The sequence below is a fragment of the Anolis carolinensis genome, chromosome 2, assembly GCF_035594765.1.
Source record: "Anolis carolinensis isolate JA03-04 chromosome 2, rAnoCar3.1.pri, whole genome shotgun sequence".
Taxonomy (NCBI): Eukaryota; Metazoa; Chordata; class Lepidosauria; order Squamata; family Dactyloidae; genus Anolis; species Anolis carolinensis.
In genome coordinates, this window is record NC_085842.1 from 313344528 (window position 1) to 313361879 (window position 17352).

The 17352-nt window shown below is 40.2% G+C and overlaps 1 protein-coding gene across 6 annotated transcripts; it reads left to right on the plus strand.

Annotated features, from left to right (window-relative positions):
- The first annotated feature begins 236 nt into the window (after positions 1 to 236).
- On the plus strand, positions 237 to 16196 carry hdhd2 (haloacid dehalogenase like hydrolase domain containing 2). 6 transcript variants are annotated; one of them, XM_008103439.3, is made up of 8 exons: positions 239 to 439; positions 4332 to 4669; positions 4996 to 5103; positions 6054 to 6262; positions 11598 to 11682; positions 14161 to 14377; positions 14474 to 14537; positions 15418 to 16196. In XM_008103439.3, exons 3-8 carry the CDS (start codon positions 5003 to 5005, stop codon positions 15519 to 15521), a joined length of 780 nt encoding a protein of 259 aa, XP_008101646.1. In that variant the 5' UTR covers positions 239 to 439; positions 4332 to 4669; positions 4996 to 5002; the 3' UTR covers positions 15522 to 16196. The 6 variants fall into 6 exon arrangements, with proteins under 6 accessions (XP_008101662.1, XP_008101656.1, XP_008101646.1 ...); XM_008103403.3 differs by lacking the exon at positions 239 to 439 and adding an exon at positions 485 to 717 and having other exon boundaries at positions 4923 to 5103; XM_062972580.1 differs by lacking the exon at positions 239 to 439 and adding an exon at positions 1932 to 4248 and having other exon boundaries at positions 4923 to 5103.
- Positions 16197 to 17352: the final 1156 nt, after the last annotated feature.

A 17352-nucleotide genomic window follows, 5' to 3' on the forward strand; every position in this document is an offset into this window, starting at 1 on the left:
ATATATAGATGTTACAGAGGGCAGTGTATAAACCAGGCATGGGCCAACTTTGGGCCCCCATGTGTTTTGGACTCCAACTCCCACAATTCCTAACAGCCGATAGGCTGTTAGGAATTGTGGGAGTTGAAGTCCAAAACACCTGGAGGGCCCAAGTTGGCCCATGCCTGGTATACATAAAAACAATTGGAAGGGTTGTCTATTTTCTGCCTGTTTGAAAATACAAGAATCAAATTGTAATAGTAGCTGGATAGACTGCTGAGGCAATCTATATCGTGCTTTTTCCCACTCTTAAGAAACATTATTTTTGAGTTGCTGTAAGGAAGAACAAAAAAAATCAAACCATACCGGCGGTTATCTTAGACAACTCGAAGAAGCCCTTTGGGTCCTTCGGCAGGCTTTCGAAACCTCCCTTCTTTCCAACCGTTTTTTCCAATGATAGGTCAGTGTTATCCGAGAGGCGTCCCCTCTTCCGTTGATGGTACAGTCCGACGCCGGTGTCACTAATGGCGAGGGCGGTACCAAATGTGCAAGAAAGGGGGAAGAAACCGAACCCCCCTTGTATTTTAACTATTTAGTTGAATAGTCCAGTCCATTGTAGCTTTCTCTTAAGCAGAAGGGAGAGTCCATCTCCGTGGCGAAGGGGGGGGGGGATTGGATTTAAACCTCAGGCAAGTCTGCAGCGCCATTTATTTTGTGGAAAGTATTTGGAAGACCGAGGTGTTGTTCTCTTTCTCTCCGTTAACAATGAGCCATGGCGGTTATGGTAGTACCAAACTGCATCAAATCCACAGTGTAGATGCACGAAGAGTCTGATTTAGCTTGATCCCATAGCATTGTGCTATGTCAGGTAAAGTGGTATCAAACTGTGTTAATTACATTATGTAGATGAAGCCTGGGCAAACAAGGCCATGGGAGTATATAATTAATTCAGTTTGACACCACTTTGACTTCCAGGGCCCAATGCTATAGCGTCCTGAGATCTGTAGTTTTCTAAGGTCTTCAGCCTTTAATTTCAAACTGCTTTACATGGTCAGTGTAGACTCATATGATGCAGTTTAACAGCATTGAGCTGGATCATGAGTTTACACAGACCATATAATGTTGGTTATATATGCAATTATGCATTTTATTTTGTTAACTGTTTGTTCTTTGGGCTTGGCCCCATGTTAGCCGCCTCAAGTTCCTGCAGGGAGATGGAGGCGGGATAGAAAAATAAAATATTATTGTTGTTGTTATTATATAATGGGATCTGTGCTGTTTAAGGACATATTTCAAGAAAGATTGGGACTTTTTCCCAATGATGGAATGCATACATTAGAATAGAAATATGGTTATATAGTAAAAAACAACAGGATAAAAAGGGTTAAAAGAAACAGACAATGTGAATTGTTGTCGAAGGCTTTCATACCCAGAATACACAGAACTGGGTTGCTGTGGGTGGTTCGGGCTGTATGGCCATGTTCCAGGAGCATTCTCTCCTGAGGTTTCACCTGCATCTGTGGCAAGCATCTTCAGAGGTTCTGTTGGAGATGAGGCAAGTGGGGTGTATATATATTTGTAGAATAATGTCCAGGATGTGAAGAAGAACCCTTGTCTGTTTGAAGCAAACTTGAATGGCATTGAGCAGGGGTCCCCAAACTAAGGCCCGGGGGCCAGATGCGGCCATCCAAGGTCATTTACCTGGCCCCTGCCCTCATTTATAATATATTTTTATATCAGTTTTAATAATATAATATATTGTATATACATGTGATATTGGTAATAATATTATCATTTTATACAATATAATAATAATACCACATAATAATATTAATTATATGTTAAATATTACATATAATATTACAGTATAGTGGTATAGTTCAATATAGTAATATATACTGCTAATATTGTGCTTTGCTAATACAGTAAAATCTCATTTATCCAACATAAACGGGCCGGCAGAATGTTGGATAAGCGAATATGTTGGATAATAAGGAGGCATAAAGGAAAAGCCTATTAAACATCAAATTAGGTTATGATTTTACAAATTAAGCATCAAAACATCATGTTATACAACAAATTTGACAGTAAAAGTAGTTCAATACACAGTAATGCTATGTAGTAATTACTGTATTTACGAATTTAGCACCAAAATATCACTATGTATTGAAAACATTGACTACAAAACTGCGTTGGATAATCCAGAATGTTGGATAAGTGAGTGTTGGATAAGTGAGACTCTACTGTAATATAATATATTGTATGTACATACAGCTGCTCTGAGTTCCCTTCAGGGCGAGAAGGGTGGGATATAAATGTAGTAAATAAATGTAGTAAATGAATAAATAAATAATTTTGTATTTAGGCTCGCCCAAAGTCTGAAATGACTTGAAGGCACACAACAACAACAATCCTAATTAACCTGACTATCTCATTGGCCAGAAGCAGGCCCACATTTCCTATTGAAATCCTGATAGGTTTATGTTGGTTAAAATTATTTTCATTTTTAAATATTGTATTGGTCTTTCATTGTTATTGTTGTTGTTTAGCACTACAAATAAGATATGTGCAGTGTGCATAGGAATTTTTTTTTTCAAATGATAATTTGGCCCCTCAACAGTCTGAAGGGTGGTGGACCGGCCCTCTGCTTTAAAAGTTTGAGGACCCCTGGCATTGAGTATTCATGAAGCTGCCAAGTCAATCAGTGAGGGTATCTGCATAGAGGCAGCCTGGCTGTTGTTGTCTGGAGGCATCCTCTGTTTGATTGGTACTTGATTGTTTGCTGTCTGGAATTCCCGTTTCCAAGTGGTGTTCTTTATTTACTGTCTTGATTCTGGTGGGTTTTTTTTAATGCTGATTTTGTTCATGGTTTCCTCCTTTCTGTTGAAGTTCTCCACGAGCTTCTTGTGGATTTCAGTGGCTTCTCAACGTAGTCTGACATAATGGTTGTCAGAGTGGTCCAGCATTTCTGTGTTATCAAATAATACTCTGTGTCCAGGTTGGTTCATCAAGTGTTCTGCTATGGCTGACTTCTTTGGTTGGATTAGTCTGCAGTGCCTTTTGTGTTATTTGATTCATTTCTGGACAATGCTGCATTTGGTAGTCCCTATGTTGACTTGTCCACAGTTGCATGGTATATGGTAGACTCTTGCAGTGGTTAGAGGATCCCTTTTATCCTTTGCTAAACTCCACTTCCTTCAAGGTGGACTGAACCACCTAAACTAGACTCTACGGGCCAATGGATATTCCATAACAGACATAAGGGCCCTCAGGCAGACGTTAGAAGAGCTGCAAGACCAAGAACAAGCCGTGAGAGTAAAGACAAAGATCAACCCCGCGGAAAGGTGTTCTTACCATACATCAAGGGAACCACTGAACGCATAGGAAAGCTGAGGAAGAAGAAAAACAACCTACAAACTATAGACCCACGAAGAAAAATCCAACAAATGCTACGTTCAGCAAAAGGATAGGAGCCCCCCAGATGGCGTAGTGGACTAAGTGACTTGAAGGTTGGGTTGCTGACCTGAAAGCTGCCAGGTTCGAATCCCACCTGGGGAGAGTGTGGATGAGCTCCCTCTATCAGCTCCAGCTCCATGTGGGGACATGAGAGAAGCCTCCCACAAGGATGGTAAAAACATCAAAACATCCGGGCGTCCCCTGGGCAACGTCCTTGCAGACGGCCAATTCTCTCACTCAAGAAGCAACTCCGGTTGCTCCTGACACGAAGAAAAAAAAAAAAGCAAAAGGATAATCCCTAAAAACTCATAGCAACCCAATGAGTGAAATTCGTAGAATATTTTCTGCAGCTGCATGAGTAGTACAGTATGTGTTTATTAGTGTAGATGTGTGTTAGGTTCATCTGTTTGTTTCAGTTTTAATTTGGTAAGATGTTTTAGCGGCTGTTCAGATGGTTACAGCAACTTCAGTCAGTACTTTTGTTTTGTTCTTAAGCAGAACATGAACTGGTTAATACAGTAGAATCTCAGTTAACCAGAATTCTCAAGCAACCAGCAAAAAAATCCTAACATTGCATACTGCATTCACAGAGGTGTTTTTATAATATAGCAAAACTGTGTTACGTTAAGTTAAGCTTATATTTATTTGCTTTTCGTGACTGTATTTCTATATTAATATCAATTCAATACATATTTTATGGTATGTTATAGTTTTGGGTATAGTATTAGTTAGGTCTGTTTTTAATATTAACTTCCAATCAACTGAAAACTACATTTATCTGGCATCTACCAATCCCCATGATGGCGGTCAACTGTGAGTCTACTTATTCCTATTGGTTTTTAAATGTATTTCTCAATAAAATAAGTTAAACAAATGTAATTTTTGGTGATGAGCAGAGTGAAGACGATCCCAGTGGAAGATTTCTTTTACTTGGCTTGCAGTTTCTTCCAGTCAGTTTCTGGTGAAAGGTGGTTTTGCAACCGCGTTTGGTGGAACGGAACTGTGGTCCCCAAAGTGCAATCCGGATTGTGGTTTGCCTGCTGTGTTCAGATTGGACTCGAGGGCTGTGTTTTGGGGATTTTTTGGAAGGCCCTGTCCCCATCTGTGTGCATCTCAGGCTTTTCCTACGAAACAGAAGCCATACCCAGCTTGGAAAGCTTTTGGAAAGACGTCCTAATTACTTTTTAATTGTGTGACATCGCTGTAGTTGGCACAACGCTTTCTACTGTCGCAGGTAAAATATAAACATTGTGGGGCTTATTTATTTATTTTATCAGGGGAGGTGGGAACAATTTTTTAAAGATGCACATGAGATAGTTTCTGTAGGAGAAAATGCTCTTTTTATCAATTATGTATATATATTTTAATGCTGCCTCTGATTCCTCCGTCTTTGGAGGCTTGTTGTGCGCAGCGGGTAGTGCCGAAAGCATTGCCAGATTTGGCACAAATGGCACCTCTGATGGAGTGGCTTTCCTTTTTTTAAATAGCGCATTGTTATCCACCCATCCTGCCTTTTAATTTGGAGAAAACATCCTGCCCACTAGCGTTTTCTTCCTCCAGTTGAAGGATGGCAACCCGGCGAGCCTTAAAAGCTGTCTTGGTGGATCTCAGTGGGACGCTTCATGTAGAAGACACAGCCGTTCCAGGGGCCCAGGAAGCTCTTAAAAGGTAAGTTATTTCTTCCTCTGAAACAAAAACATTGCAAGAATAGCTAAAGTACCACAAACCCAATGTATCTACTATATCAAAGAGAGAGGTAATATTGTCGCCAAATGTTAAGTCCAATAGACATATCTTCTTCTGGTATCATCCCACTGTCTCATTTCAGTCTCCTTTCCCAGCTCTTCTCCATTAAAAGTTCATCTTCATTATTATTACTATTATCAAATTATTTGTTTTAAATCCTTTATCTAATTTTAGTTATGTGATGAATCGGAAAATTTAATTTAACCTATTAGTAAATTAGTATTGTATAAAACAGACATGTTATGTGTATCACTGTCATCATTTCTTCCTTTTTTAACCAATTCACAAAGTTTGTACTATATTTCTCTATTTTTAAAAAATCCAAAAATAGTAAGGGAGAAAAAAAACCATATCAAATATCCAAAGTTTCTTAGGCTCCTTCTACACTGCCATATAAAAGCAGTATAGATTGATATAATCCAGTTCAAAGCAGATAATCCACATACAAAAAGTTTGTACTGTATTTCATTTCATCTCATCGGAATGGTAACATAGTGTACCCGGAGAGGTTGCCAAACATGGGCAAGTTTTGTTTTTGGGACTATCGCTCACAGTTCCTCCCACCTATTTGGGAGTTTCTGGGAATTGTAGTAGGAATACTACATTTGGAAGAGACCCCCACGGGTCATCTAGTCCAATCCCATTCTTCCATGCAGGAAAACACAATCAAAGTGCACTTGAGAGACGACCAGCCATCATCTGCTTAAAAACATCCAGAGAAGGAGACTCCACCACATTCCAAAAGAGCGTATTCCACTGCTGAACAGCTCTTACCATCAGGAAGTTCTTCCTAATGTTTTGGTGGAATCTCTGTTCCTGTCATTTGCTGAGTACAAATGTTGCTGGACCATAGTGTTTCTCGGCTTGTGTAGGTTGCGCAGTGCTCCTGTCGCCATCCGGTTTGTGACCAACACAACGAAGGAGTGCAAGCAGGATTTGTTGCAGACACTCAAGAAGCTTGAATTTGACATTCAGGAAGATGAGATCTTCACATCTTTGACCGCAGCCAGAAACCTCATAGAGCAGAAGCAGGTCAGACCTCTCTTGCTGGTGGAAGACAACGCACTGGTTGACTTTGCAGGTATAGTAGCGCAACTCCGCTTTGCTTCAGGGGCGTAAAAACGACTGGTGGGGTTTGTTTCAGTAGATATTTTCAATTGGAGAGAATGTCACTGTGTCTTTGGTACAGTTTTAGTACAGTAGAGTCTCGCTTATCCAACGTTCTCTCATCCAACGTTCTGTACAGTCCAACATAGTCTGCTTCCCATTCGGATCCACAGCTGTTTCTCTAGGCAGCAACACACAGTGGGCCAGCATGCCCAACAACAACAGAAGTGCAGGCACGTTCCCAAACAAGTGACAGACCTGTTGTAAAACATGATGTTTTGGTGTTATTTTGTAAAATCATAACGTAATTTGATGTTTAGTAGGCTTTTCCTTAATCTCTCCTTATTATCCAACATTTTTGCTTATCCAACGTTCTCCCGGCTCGTTTACATTGGATTAGCAAGACTCTACTATACTAAATATCTTGGCAGAAGAATTGTACAAGTTGAGTATCTCTTATCCAAAATGCTTGTGACCAGAGGCTTTTTGGATTTTTTTAAAATTTCTGTTATGAGTGAGAGATGGGGAAAAGGGGGCTAGTCACATGACCAGTTCCCTCTGAATTTTAAGAAATGAAAGACAGTGAATTTGGGCAGGGCTTCTTAAACATTTTCAACTAGCAAAAAAGGTACTAAAATTTTATGGTTTACATCAGAAATGGAAATCAGTGAGGTCTTCCCAATGGTGCTAGACTATCACTCCCATCCGCCTGGACACACATAGTTCACAGTGAAGAGTTCTGTAAGTTTCAGCCTGAAAACATATGAAGGGCTGTAACATGGTTATCCCTGATTTATCTATTGGTTTAAACAGCATATGTTTACTTGTAATGTGTGAGGTCTTTTAAACGTAAGGCATGTCCCCTAGTTGTTTCGCAGCAGGCTCTATAACTTTTTAAATTCAGGCAGGTTTTTAAGGCAGAAAGTTTTAAAGTACTGTATGAGCCAGAGGATGCTGTAAAGTGTTCTAATTATTTTATATGATTTTAATTTTAATTGATTTGTTTAATAATTTTAGATTTAATTCTGTTTTAATATTCATATGTTTTATGTTTTAAATTGAAGTGCTTTTAATGTTGTGAGCCGCTTTGGGTCTTGATCAAGAGAGAAAAGCTATGAATAAATAAATACAACAAGAGTAATTTGTCCAGCCATAATGCAAGGCTGGTGATCCCAATTTGTTTGGAACATTTGTATGTATACATTATATGTATGTCACAGATTGTATAGGTCTTGCTCATAAATGGATTCAAAGTGTAGGAAAAGGAAGGGCTTGTCCATCATATGTCCCGTGAATGAAACACGATTGCTTTATGAATTGGAATGGACCGTTGCGATACTGAAACACAATTAGTTCTTCTGTGCTGTAGACTTTAATTAAACAAAAGCCACATGAATTTCCAATTGCTTAATGGACCGTTTGCAATCATTTGGTGAGAGTTGTACAATCCATAAACCTCATATATCCATGATGAAGCTGTTAAAATTCTTTTTGTTTGCTTTATTTAAAGCTTACTATAGTGCCTCTTGTTTTTCTGCTTTTTTCCTGCTTAATGTTTGTTTTGTTTTGTGATCTGGAGGATTGACTCTGGCAGACACTATAATCCTATTGATGCAGCCTAGAATCGCATTGGCTTTTTTAGCTGCTGCATCACACTGTTGAGTAAGCATGGAATTTCTTTCAAAGTGCTTACATAATGTCTGCTGTTGATGTCAGCTGACTGGGCAGTAGTTTTTTTGGTCTTCTTCCCCCCCCCCCCCCCTTTTAAATGATGGAAATGTTTGTCCTTCCCCTCTGTGTTGGGACTTCTACAGCAATTCTCAAGTTGTTCTGAGATTGCCTGTGTCAGATCTTGTTGATTTAGAATAGCCAGATAGTATTTTATTACCTTCATACTTCAAAAATACTGTGCATAAAATTACCTTCAGGCTAAACAAATAAAGTGTATACTTCCAAGATATCATTATGTGTGTTATGTATATGTAAAATCTCCCCAAATCCAAAATACTTCTGGTCCCAAGCATTTCATATAAGGTATACTACACTTGTCCTTCTGTTTGTGTAACCAAAAGGATCCTTCATTCAAAAATGTGTGAAATCAGTACATTTGCTGTCTTGAGCTATTGACTTGCATACATCATGACACTCCCATCTCTCCATGTATAGTTTTTTTCCTTCTCTCTTTCCAGTGTTCTGTAGTTTTAAGTACGCTGAAAGATGTTTAAGCTCCTGTTACTAACTACTATGGAATTATTTTTGGATAATCTTCATTTAAGATTGCTCGCAGCTGGATGAGCATAATCCTTTCTTTTGGTTAATGGACCCAGATGCTCCCAGGGAATGTTGCAAAATAAATACATAAAATCCACACCAGAGGATCTCCCATTTTGCCGTGTTGTTGTTGAAAAGGGGGTTTTGCATTTCATAATGTTGGGAAGGACTTTTTGAAGACATCTCACGGATTTCAACCCTTTTCACAGTAATGTCCTAGGCTTGAGATCAGCCTGAAAACAGTATTGGATATTGTCTTGTGGGGTCCTGCAGGGCTCAGTACTGTTCTCCATGTTGTTTAACAACTACATGAAGTCACTGGGAGAGATAATCTGGAGTTTCAGAGTATGATGTCATATGTACGTAGATGATGCCCAACTCTGTCACTTTTTCCTACCTGTTACTAAAGGGGTTGTTCAGGTCCTGAACCGGTGCTTGTCAGCTGTGTCTGACTGCATGAGAGCTAACAAATTGAAATTGGATCCAGACAAGACAGAGGTCTTCCTGGATAGTTGAAAGGCTGAACAGGGTATAGAGTTACAGCCTGTGCTGGATGGGATTACACTCCCCCTGAAGACACAGGTTCACAGCTTGGAAGTGATCCTGGATTCATCACTGAGCCTGGAACCTGGGTCTTGGCAGTGGCCAGGGGAGCATTTGCACAATTAAAACCTTTGTGCCAGTTGCGCCCGTACCTTGGGAAGTCTGACTTGGCCGCAATGGTCCATGCCCTTGTTTCATCCCGAATAGGCTGCTGCAACACGCTCTACATGGGGTTGCCTTTGAAGATGGTTTGCAAGCTCTAAATAGTCCAACTAGCGGCAGCCAGGTTGCGCACTGGAGCGGCGTACAAAGACTCCCTTGTTGTGCCAACTCCACTGGCTGCCAGTCTGCTACAGAGCACAATTCAAAATGCTGGCTTTAGCCTATAAAACCCTAAATGGTTTTGGCCCAGCTTACCTACCTGAACATATCTTCCCCTATGAACCACCTTTGAGATTAAGATCGTCTGGGGAAGCCCTGCTCTCGGTCCCGCCTCTTTTGCAGGCGTGACTGGCGGGGACGAGAGACAGGGCCTTCTCAGTGGTGGCCCCTCGACTGTGGAACTCCCTCCCTAGCGACATTAGACCAGCCCTTTCCCTCCTAGCCTTCAGAAGGAAAGTAAAAAACGTGGCTCTGGGATCGGGCTTTTGGAGAATAGCGAAGTGCAGTAAAAGATTTGGATATGTACAATGACGATAGCCTTAGACTATGATTTTTGGATGGCGTGATTTTACTGCTGAATGCAATTTTTAAATGTTTAATATGTATTAATTTTAATTCAAATTATTTTAATCTCAATGTTCTGTTTGTGTTTAAGGCATGGAATAATTGCCATATGTAAGCTGCCTTGAGTCCCCTTTGGGGTAGAGAAAGGTGGGATATAAATAGGGTAAATCATGAATAAAATAAATAATGTTGTATTGGAGAAATATGAGGATCATTGAGAAGGCTGCCGTTCATTTTCCGGTCCCAATTCAAGGTGCAGATTATCACCTATAAAGCCCTAAACGGTTTGGGACCCGCCTACCTTAGTGACCGTATCTCCTATCATAAACCCGCCCGATCTCTTCGATCGTCAGGGGAGGCTCTCCTGTCGCCTCTGCCTACATCTCAGGCCCGTCTTGTGGGAACAAGGGAGAGGGCCTTTTCTGCTGTGGCCCCCCGACTGTGGAATTCACTGCCCATTGAGATTAGGCAGGCCCCCACTTTGCTAGCCTTTAAGAAAGACTTAAAAACATGGCTCTTCCGGTCTGCCTTTGGAGAGTAACTGTCATATTTTCCTTCGGTTATTCCCTTGGGATATCTATCCTCTAGACTGTTCCACTATTTTATGTCCCTGCTCCCCGTGGTTTTATTCATATGTCTTTCTCACCAAGTTTTAATTTAGTGTTCATGTGGCCTGCCCTGGTTTTTATTGCTTTTTCTGAATTTTGGATTGTAATGTATGTTATTATTTATTGTATTGTTAAATTGTGTTATATGTTGTTTTATATTTTGTCATATTGTATGGTTTTGGGCATGGCCCCATGTAAGCCGCCCCGAGTCCCCGTTGGGGAGATGGTGGCGGGGTATAAATAAAGTTTTATTATTATTATTATTATTATTATTATTATTATTATTATTATTATTATTATTATTATTATTATTAGGATACTTGCTGTGTCCAGTATCCAACGATTCCAGACTTGTTGCACCTTCAAATCACTTTTGACTTATGGAAACCCTATCAGCTGTTAGGAATTGTGGGAGCTGAAGTCCAAAACATCTGGAAGGCTCAAGTTGGCCCATGCCTGCTCTCAAGATTCAGAGAGAGAACACAGTACTGTTGGGTCTTAAACTGTTTATGAACCTGCTTTAATTCAGACTGCCAGATTTGCAAATATAGCAAGATGTGATGGGGAATAAAAGTCATTTCTGTCAGGGATCAAAGCAGCCTGTATTGATTTGAATTACAGATGCTTTCACACTCTAAAAGGAATTCAGGATCCTCGGAGGAACAAGACTGTTGCAGTTTAACAGTATGGCAATGTAATTAATTAATAGTGTTTCAGATATTTGTTGATTCAGATTTTAAATACCCAAAAGGCATCAGATGCTGCCTGATCTTGGAAGCTAAGCATGTTCAGCCCTGGTTCAGCTTGGAGGGGAAACTGCCAGTGAATCTCAGGTCCTGTAGGCCTTATTTCAGAGGGAGGAACTGGCAAAACTACCTGACACCTTGATTAAGAAAATCCAATGGAATTCATGGCAGGTGACTTTGAGGGGTCATACAGACGATACATACATACATACAACATTTGTTGACTCATTGAATTTTTTGTTGTTAGGTGAGGCACAAACATTCTTTGGCAGGGAAGGCTAAAGACCTTGTAAAAGTACAACTCCCATAAGTCTATAGCTTTGAATCATGACAGTTAAAGTGGTTTCAAACTGCATTAATTCTATGCTGTAGATGCACCCTCAGTCAAGGGTTCTTTCTATATTTATTTTTAAAGGAATAGACACAAACAACCCCAATGCTGTGGTGATTGGGCTGGCTCCTGACCACTTTAATTACGAAATGATGAACAAGGCTTTTCGGTAAGTAGGCACCATTTAATCAGTTTTATATTCTTATAGCTTTTATAAGAATTTAGGGGAAAAATAATTCTTTGAACTATAACTTTCAAGAATCCACCAGATAGCATGACCAACAACCCTTGTGGATGGAATTATATTATGTTAAAAAAGAAACAATTCTGAACTTTGTTTCTTGGTACAGATGGAGGAAGAAATTTGGTTAGCATTTTTGAGCTATCAAGAGATTTTCATTTCCTGGACTGACTATTTGCGTTTCCTGGACTAGGAAACTAATCAGAATGTAATTGATGTTTTCCTTTTTGCACTTCTCTAATGGTTGGTATGGAGTTATCTTATCACTTATCCAAGCTTCACTTATCCAAGGTTCTGTATTATCCAAGGCAGCCTGCCTTTTAGTAGTCATTGTTTTTGTAGTAAATATTGCAATGTTTTGGTGCTAAATTCGTAAATACAGTAATTACTACATAACATTACTGTGTATTGAACTGCTTTTTCTATCAATTTCTTGTAAAACATTATGTTTTGGTGCTTATTTTGTAAAATCATAATGTAATTTTATGTTTAATAGGCATTTTTCTTAATCTCTCCTTATTATCCAAGATTTTCGCTTATCCAATGTTCTGCCGGCCCGTTTATCTTGGATAAGTAAGACTCTACTGTATTGGTAAAAATAAGATACAGAAGGGCCCACTGCTGACAAAAGTTGCTTGCCCTGAAAAAAGGGGGTATCAAACATGCAGAAAAATACATATGAACCTTTCAGGTACATTTTTCAAGAAACTAAAAACTGATCCTACAACAGGAGAGAATTTACATGCATTTGAAAACGTGCACTTCAAAGGACGGAAAGCTATCGTAGCCATCCACCTCTGATAATCATTGGGTTAGTAATATTTACAGCTGTTGTGAGTTGCATTTCTACCTGCCATAAAGATACACCTCCAGATAATATTATAGATAAAAATTATCTCAGGTTTATAGCTAGGAGGAATCATAACAACCATGCAAAATGGCTTGGTGGTACCAGCCAGTATCTCTTCGTTCCCAGGACACGTTCAAAAGAACTGTGAATCACATAGGGTGCACTTGCACTTTAGAATTAATGCAGTTTGACACCACTTTAACTGTTCTGACTGAGAGCTGTGGACTGTGGAATTTGTAACTTAGGGAAGCACTAGCATTCTTGGGCAGAGAAGACTAAAATCCTTCATAAATTACTACTCCCATGATTCTATTGCATTGAGCCGTGGTGTCAAACTGCATTAATTCTTCATTAGAGACACACCATTTTGCCTTTTTCCTGACACTGGACTACAAGCTCAGTACTATCCTGCCATACTAGGTTGTGTAGTGTTCCGTATTCAGCACATATTAGCTGGCTTTCTATCAATGATATAAGTACGTGGGCATTGCGCTGCACACACAGGGTAGATTTGCCACAGCACAGCAGAAATGTCCTACCGACAGTGCCGGAAGAGGTGTTGTGCACATAGCAACTCTGCACATTGCATTGTGGTTTTGCATTGCACATTGGCATCCAGGCGTTGGCTTGTAGTGTGCAATGTAGAGGTTTGCATGGGGGTTGCAAAACGCCAGCGCAGCACATCTCCCTATGTGGGTAGAATCAGAGTTGGTAGAGACCACAAGGGTCATCAAATCCAACACACAATTAAAGCACTCCCAACAGATAGCCATCCAGTCTCTGCCTAGAAACCTCCAGAGAAGGAGACTCCATCCCACTCCAAAGCAACCTATTCCACTGTTGAACAGTTCTTACAGTCAGGATGTTCTTCCTCACGCTTAGGTGGAATCTATTTTTCTGCCATTTGAATCCATTGCTCCGTGTCCCAGTCTCCAGAGCAGCAGAAAACAAACCTGCCCCCCTCAATGTAATATCCTTTCAAATATTGAAACATGGCGATAGATTGTTTCCGCTCAGCCTTCTTTTTCCCAGGCTAAACACACACAGCTCCCTCGGCCGCTTCTCCTTATGACTTAACTTTCATACCGTTGTGTGTTACTTTGAGAGGATCAGAGATTGCAACCTCAGTGTGTGACACTGCATGCAGAAATTTAAAATTTGCAACCTTAAAACCTTGTGAAATTCGTGAGGTTGCCATAAATCAACAAAGAAACATGAAGGCACATATACAGAGCCCCAAAACAGCATCCCATCGTATACATCGAAGTGTGGCTAAATGTGATAAACAAATAAAAGAAAAGTCTGTAAAACCACAGAGTTGAAGAGAGATCCCAAGGGCTGTCCAATCTAACCCCATTCTGCTTTGCAAAATGACAGATGATCATCCAGTGTCTGTGAAGAAAAGTTGAGGCTGCTCTGGGGAAGATAGCTTTCCTTATAATTCCCAAATAGAGGCGTTTCTGCCGTCTTGTGGTTTCTTCTACTCCTTGTCTGTCTGACAAAACTTTGAATCTTAGACCTCTGTGGGCAATCCCATCTCTTTTTCTTTAATCAAGGCTGATCCTTTATGGGGCTCCCCTGATAGCCATACACAAAGCGAGGTATTACAAGAGAAAAGACGGGCTGGCCCTTGGTCCTGGGCCATTTGTGACGGGGCTGGAATATGCCACAGATGTGAAGGCGACGGTGGTGGGGAAGCCAGAGCGGAGGTTTTTCCTGGAGGCCTTGCGGGGGACAAACTGCGTTCCGGAGGAAGCAGTCATGATTGGTGACGTGAGTGCTCCCATTGTTTGTCCAAAGAACAACCTTTTTTTCAATGTATCAAAGAACCCCAAGCTCACAGGCCAATATTTGCCTTCCATTCCTTAGGACTGCAGGGATGATGTTGAAGGGGCCCAGAATGCCGGCATGCTGGGAATCTTGGTTAAGACTGGTAAGCACCGGCTTTTGGCTTACAGTTCTGGATGCTTGAGAAGTAGCTTGAGATGTGCAGATATATATGCAATTGTGTAGAATAGTAGATCAAGAGTTGAAAGAGATCCCATAGGCCATCCAGTCCAATCCCCGCCATGCTGGAACACACAAGGTAATATTGCAGTTCACCAGTGAGATGCATTGTGTGACCCTTTGCCATAACTTCTTAGAAGTTATTCCATTAATGTCAACCTGGGACATGCAACTATTGTGTTATGGGCTATAGAGCAATATACAGGGTTTCGAGGGAGGTCATTAACCAAACATTTGGCTAGGGGAATCAAAGAAAAAGCCATAAAAGACTGTTTATCCCTGAAACTTTTAACTGATTATTTTACAACAAACAGGCACATGGACAAAAGAAATGAGATGTATGATCAATGAACAGAATTGTTGTTTATTGAATGGCAGTTTGTGTGCAGGACCTTTTGTACATCTGGTAACTGCAGCCAAAAGCTTATCCTGACACAGAGTGTCATATATAGTTTTCTTTTGCTGTTTGTTACCCGATCTGAGAAACAGTGAGAACTTTGGAACAAAACGGTTAGACTGCACCGATCCTGACACCACTGAATAACTCAGTGTGCATAAAAGTGTGCTCTGTCAACCTCTATGTAGCATCTTAGCCACTGCATGCCAACAAAAAAGATGAAGAGATAGAATACTAAAGGGGAATAGTAGTTCAACAAGGGATATGTAGTTATTAAGCTGTGTCAGGCACTGCTGAAAACTCACTGTGTGCCAGTATCATGGATTATGCAGCTGTCCAACCAAACTTTTATTGTAAAACTGACCTTTTTAGTGCTTTAAAAAGTATAATTTTTCCTGGTTTTTTATAGGGAAATATCGAAAAGCTGACGAAGCAAAAATCAATCCACCTCCATACCTAATCTGTGAAAGTTTTCCCCAGGCTGTAGACCACATACTCCAGCATCTGCTATAAAGAAGCCCTAGAGAACTTGAACCTCAACCGTCAGAGCTTAAAACGTCCAAACTAGCATGTCAGAAAGCAGAGTGGCAATGTAACCTTCCCATCCAGCATACTAGATTTTTATGAGCAGAGAAGGAAAATGGCTTGATTAGAAGGGTTCACATACAATTCTATTCCATACCTCTATTTGTAATCTGGAGTAACAAAGCACATACCTGGTAGTATTAAATCATATATCTTGCAGATGTACCATATTTCATGAACATAATAGTTACACCTTTCATAATTTTTAATCAAATAAGGAGATGCGACTATTACATTATAAAAAATTCTGCCTGCCTCCGAGACAGGAGGAGGGAGGATCCAGCCTCAAGCAAACAGCTCCGTTTCTGATTTTTTTTAACTGTCTTGCCTCGGAGAAAGGAAGGGGGAATCAGTCCTAAACGGCTCTACAACTCTGAGGAAAACAATACCAATTTTGCCATTTTGTTTCACTGACTCAGTTTGAACCTCTTTCTCAGTATGTCTGTCATTCATCCCAATGAAAATAATAGGGTTCATTGTTATCTGTGGTTTTGTGTATCTGGAACACATTCCCTGTGGAAATTGGGATCATACTGTATTTTGAAGGGACGAATGTGTATGTGCCTAGAAATGCAATAAAAGACTTCCAAAAGAAAAAAACAAGCTTTTGAGTGGTTCTAACTTGTGGAAACATGCTGAGAAGTTTGATGTTGAATTCTTTTACTCAGGAGCCTCCCTTTTATAAATCATGATTGAAGAGCATGAGGAAACACTAGTTTGGACTCCCCCTTCCAGATGTGGAGGGATTATGAGAGTTGTTGCTCAAAGGAGTAACCTTTCCAAGCCTTGCCCTTGATCCATTTCACCCTCTACGTACTACTCCAATTGGGAGCAACATGCCACAGTTGTTTAGAGTAGCAACGCCAATCACCAAATTTAGACTCATATAATTACTTGGCCATAAGAGTAATGGCCCTTTCCAGTTTGAGTCCTAAAAGTGCCCTTCATTGTCCATTTTTGCTCAGAGCTGAGAAATTGTGGACATGGTTATCTAATACTCTAAATTCTTATCTTTGGTTTCTGGATTAGTCTAAAGCTAATTAGACTAGCTTTAGTCTAATTGTTGTGTTCTTGGCATTGAATGTTGCCAACTGCGTAAGCCGCCCTGAGTCCCCCCGGGTGAGAAGGGCGGGGTATAAATTCTGGAAATTAAATAAATAAATAAATAAAGCAGCCAGTAGTATATATATACTATTACATGCATGCCTCAGTAAACAAAATAGATGTGTACCTAGCCATTACTTCTGTAATACAAAATTTGGTACTGGAGGCAGAAATAACATGGAAAGAAAAGGGATAGATTCTTTTGCTACAGTAAGTAAGTACTACTGAAGAAGATGAAGTGGAGGAAGGGGAAGAGAATAAGGAGGAACAGGAAGAAAAGAAGACATTAAGAAAGAAGTTGTCGACAATGACAAAAAAGACAATAACAAAAAATGATGAGAGAGGAGGAGCAAACTTTTAAACTCAAAACTAACTACATACCATCTTGCTGATGCTGCTAAAACAGCTTTCTAGAAGACCGAGTGTTAAATGTTCCCATTAGGCATTTTGTTCAGTGGTACTCCACCTAGATGTTTTGACCTTCAACTCCCATAAATCCTAACAGCTGGTAAACTGCCTGGGATTTCTGAGAGTTGTAGGCCAAAACACATGAGGAACCACAGGTTGAGAACCACTGGCCTAGGTACACCTGTCCTTAACTTTTTTTTTTTGCACTGTCCAAATTGTTGCTTATTCACACAAGAGCTCCACAAGG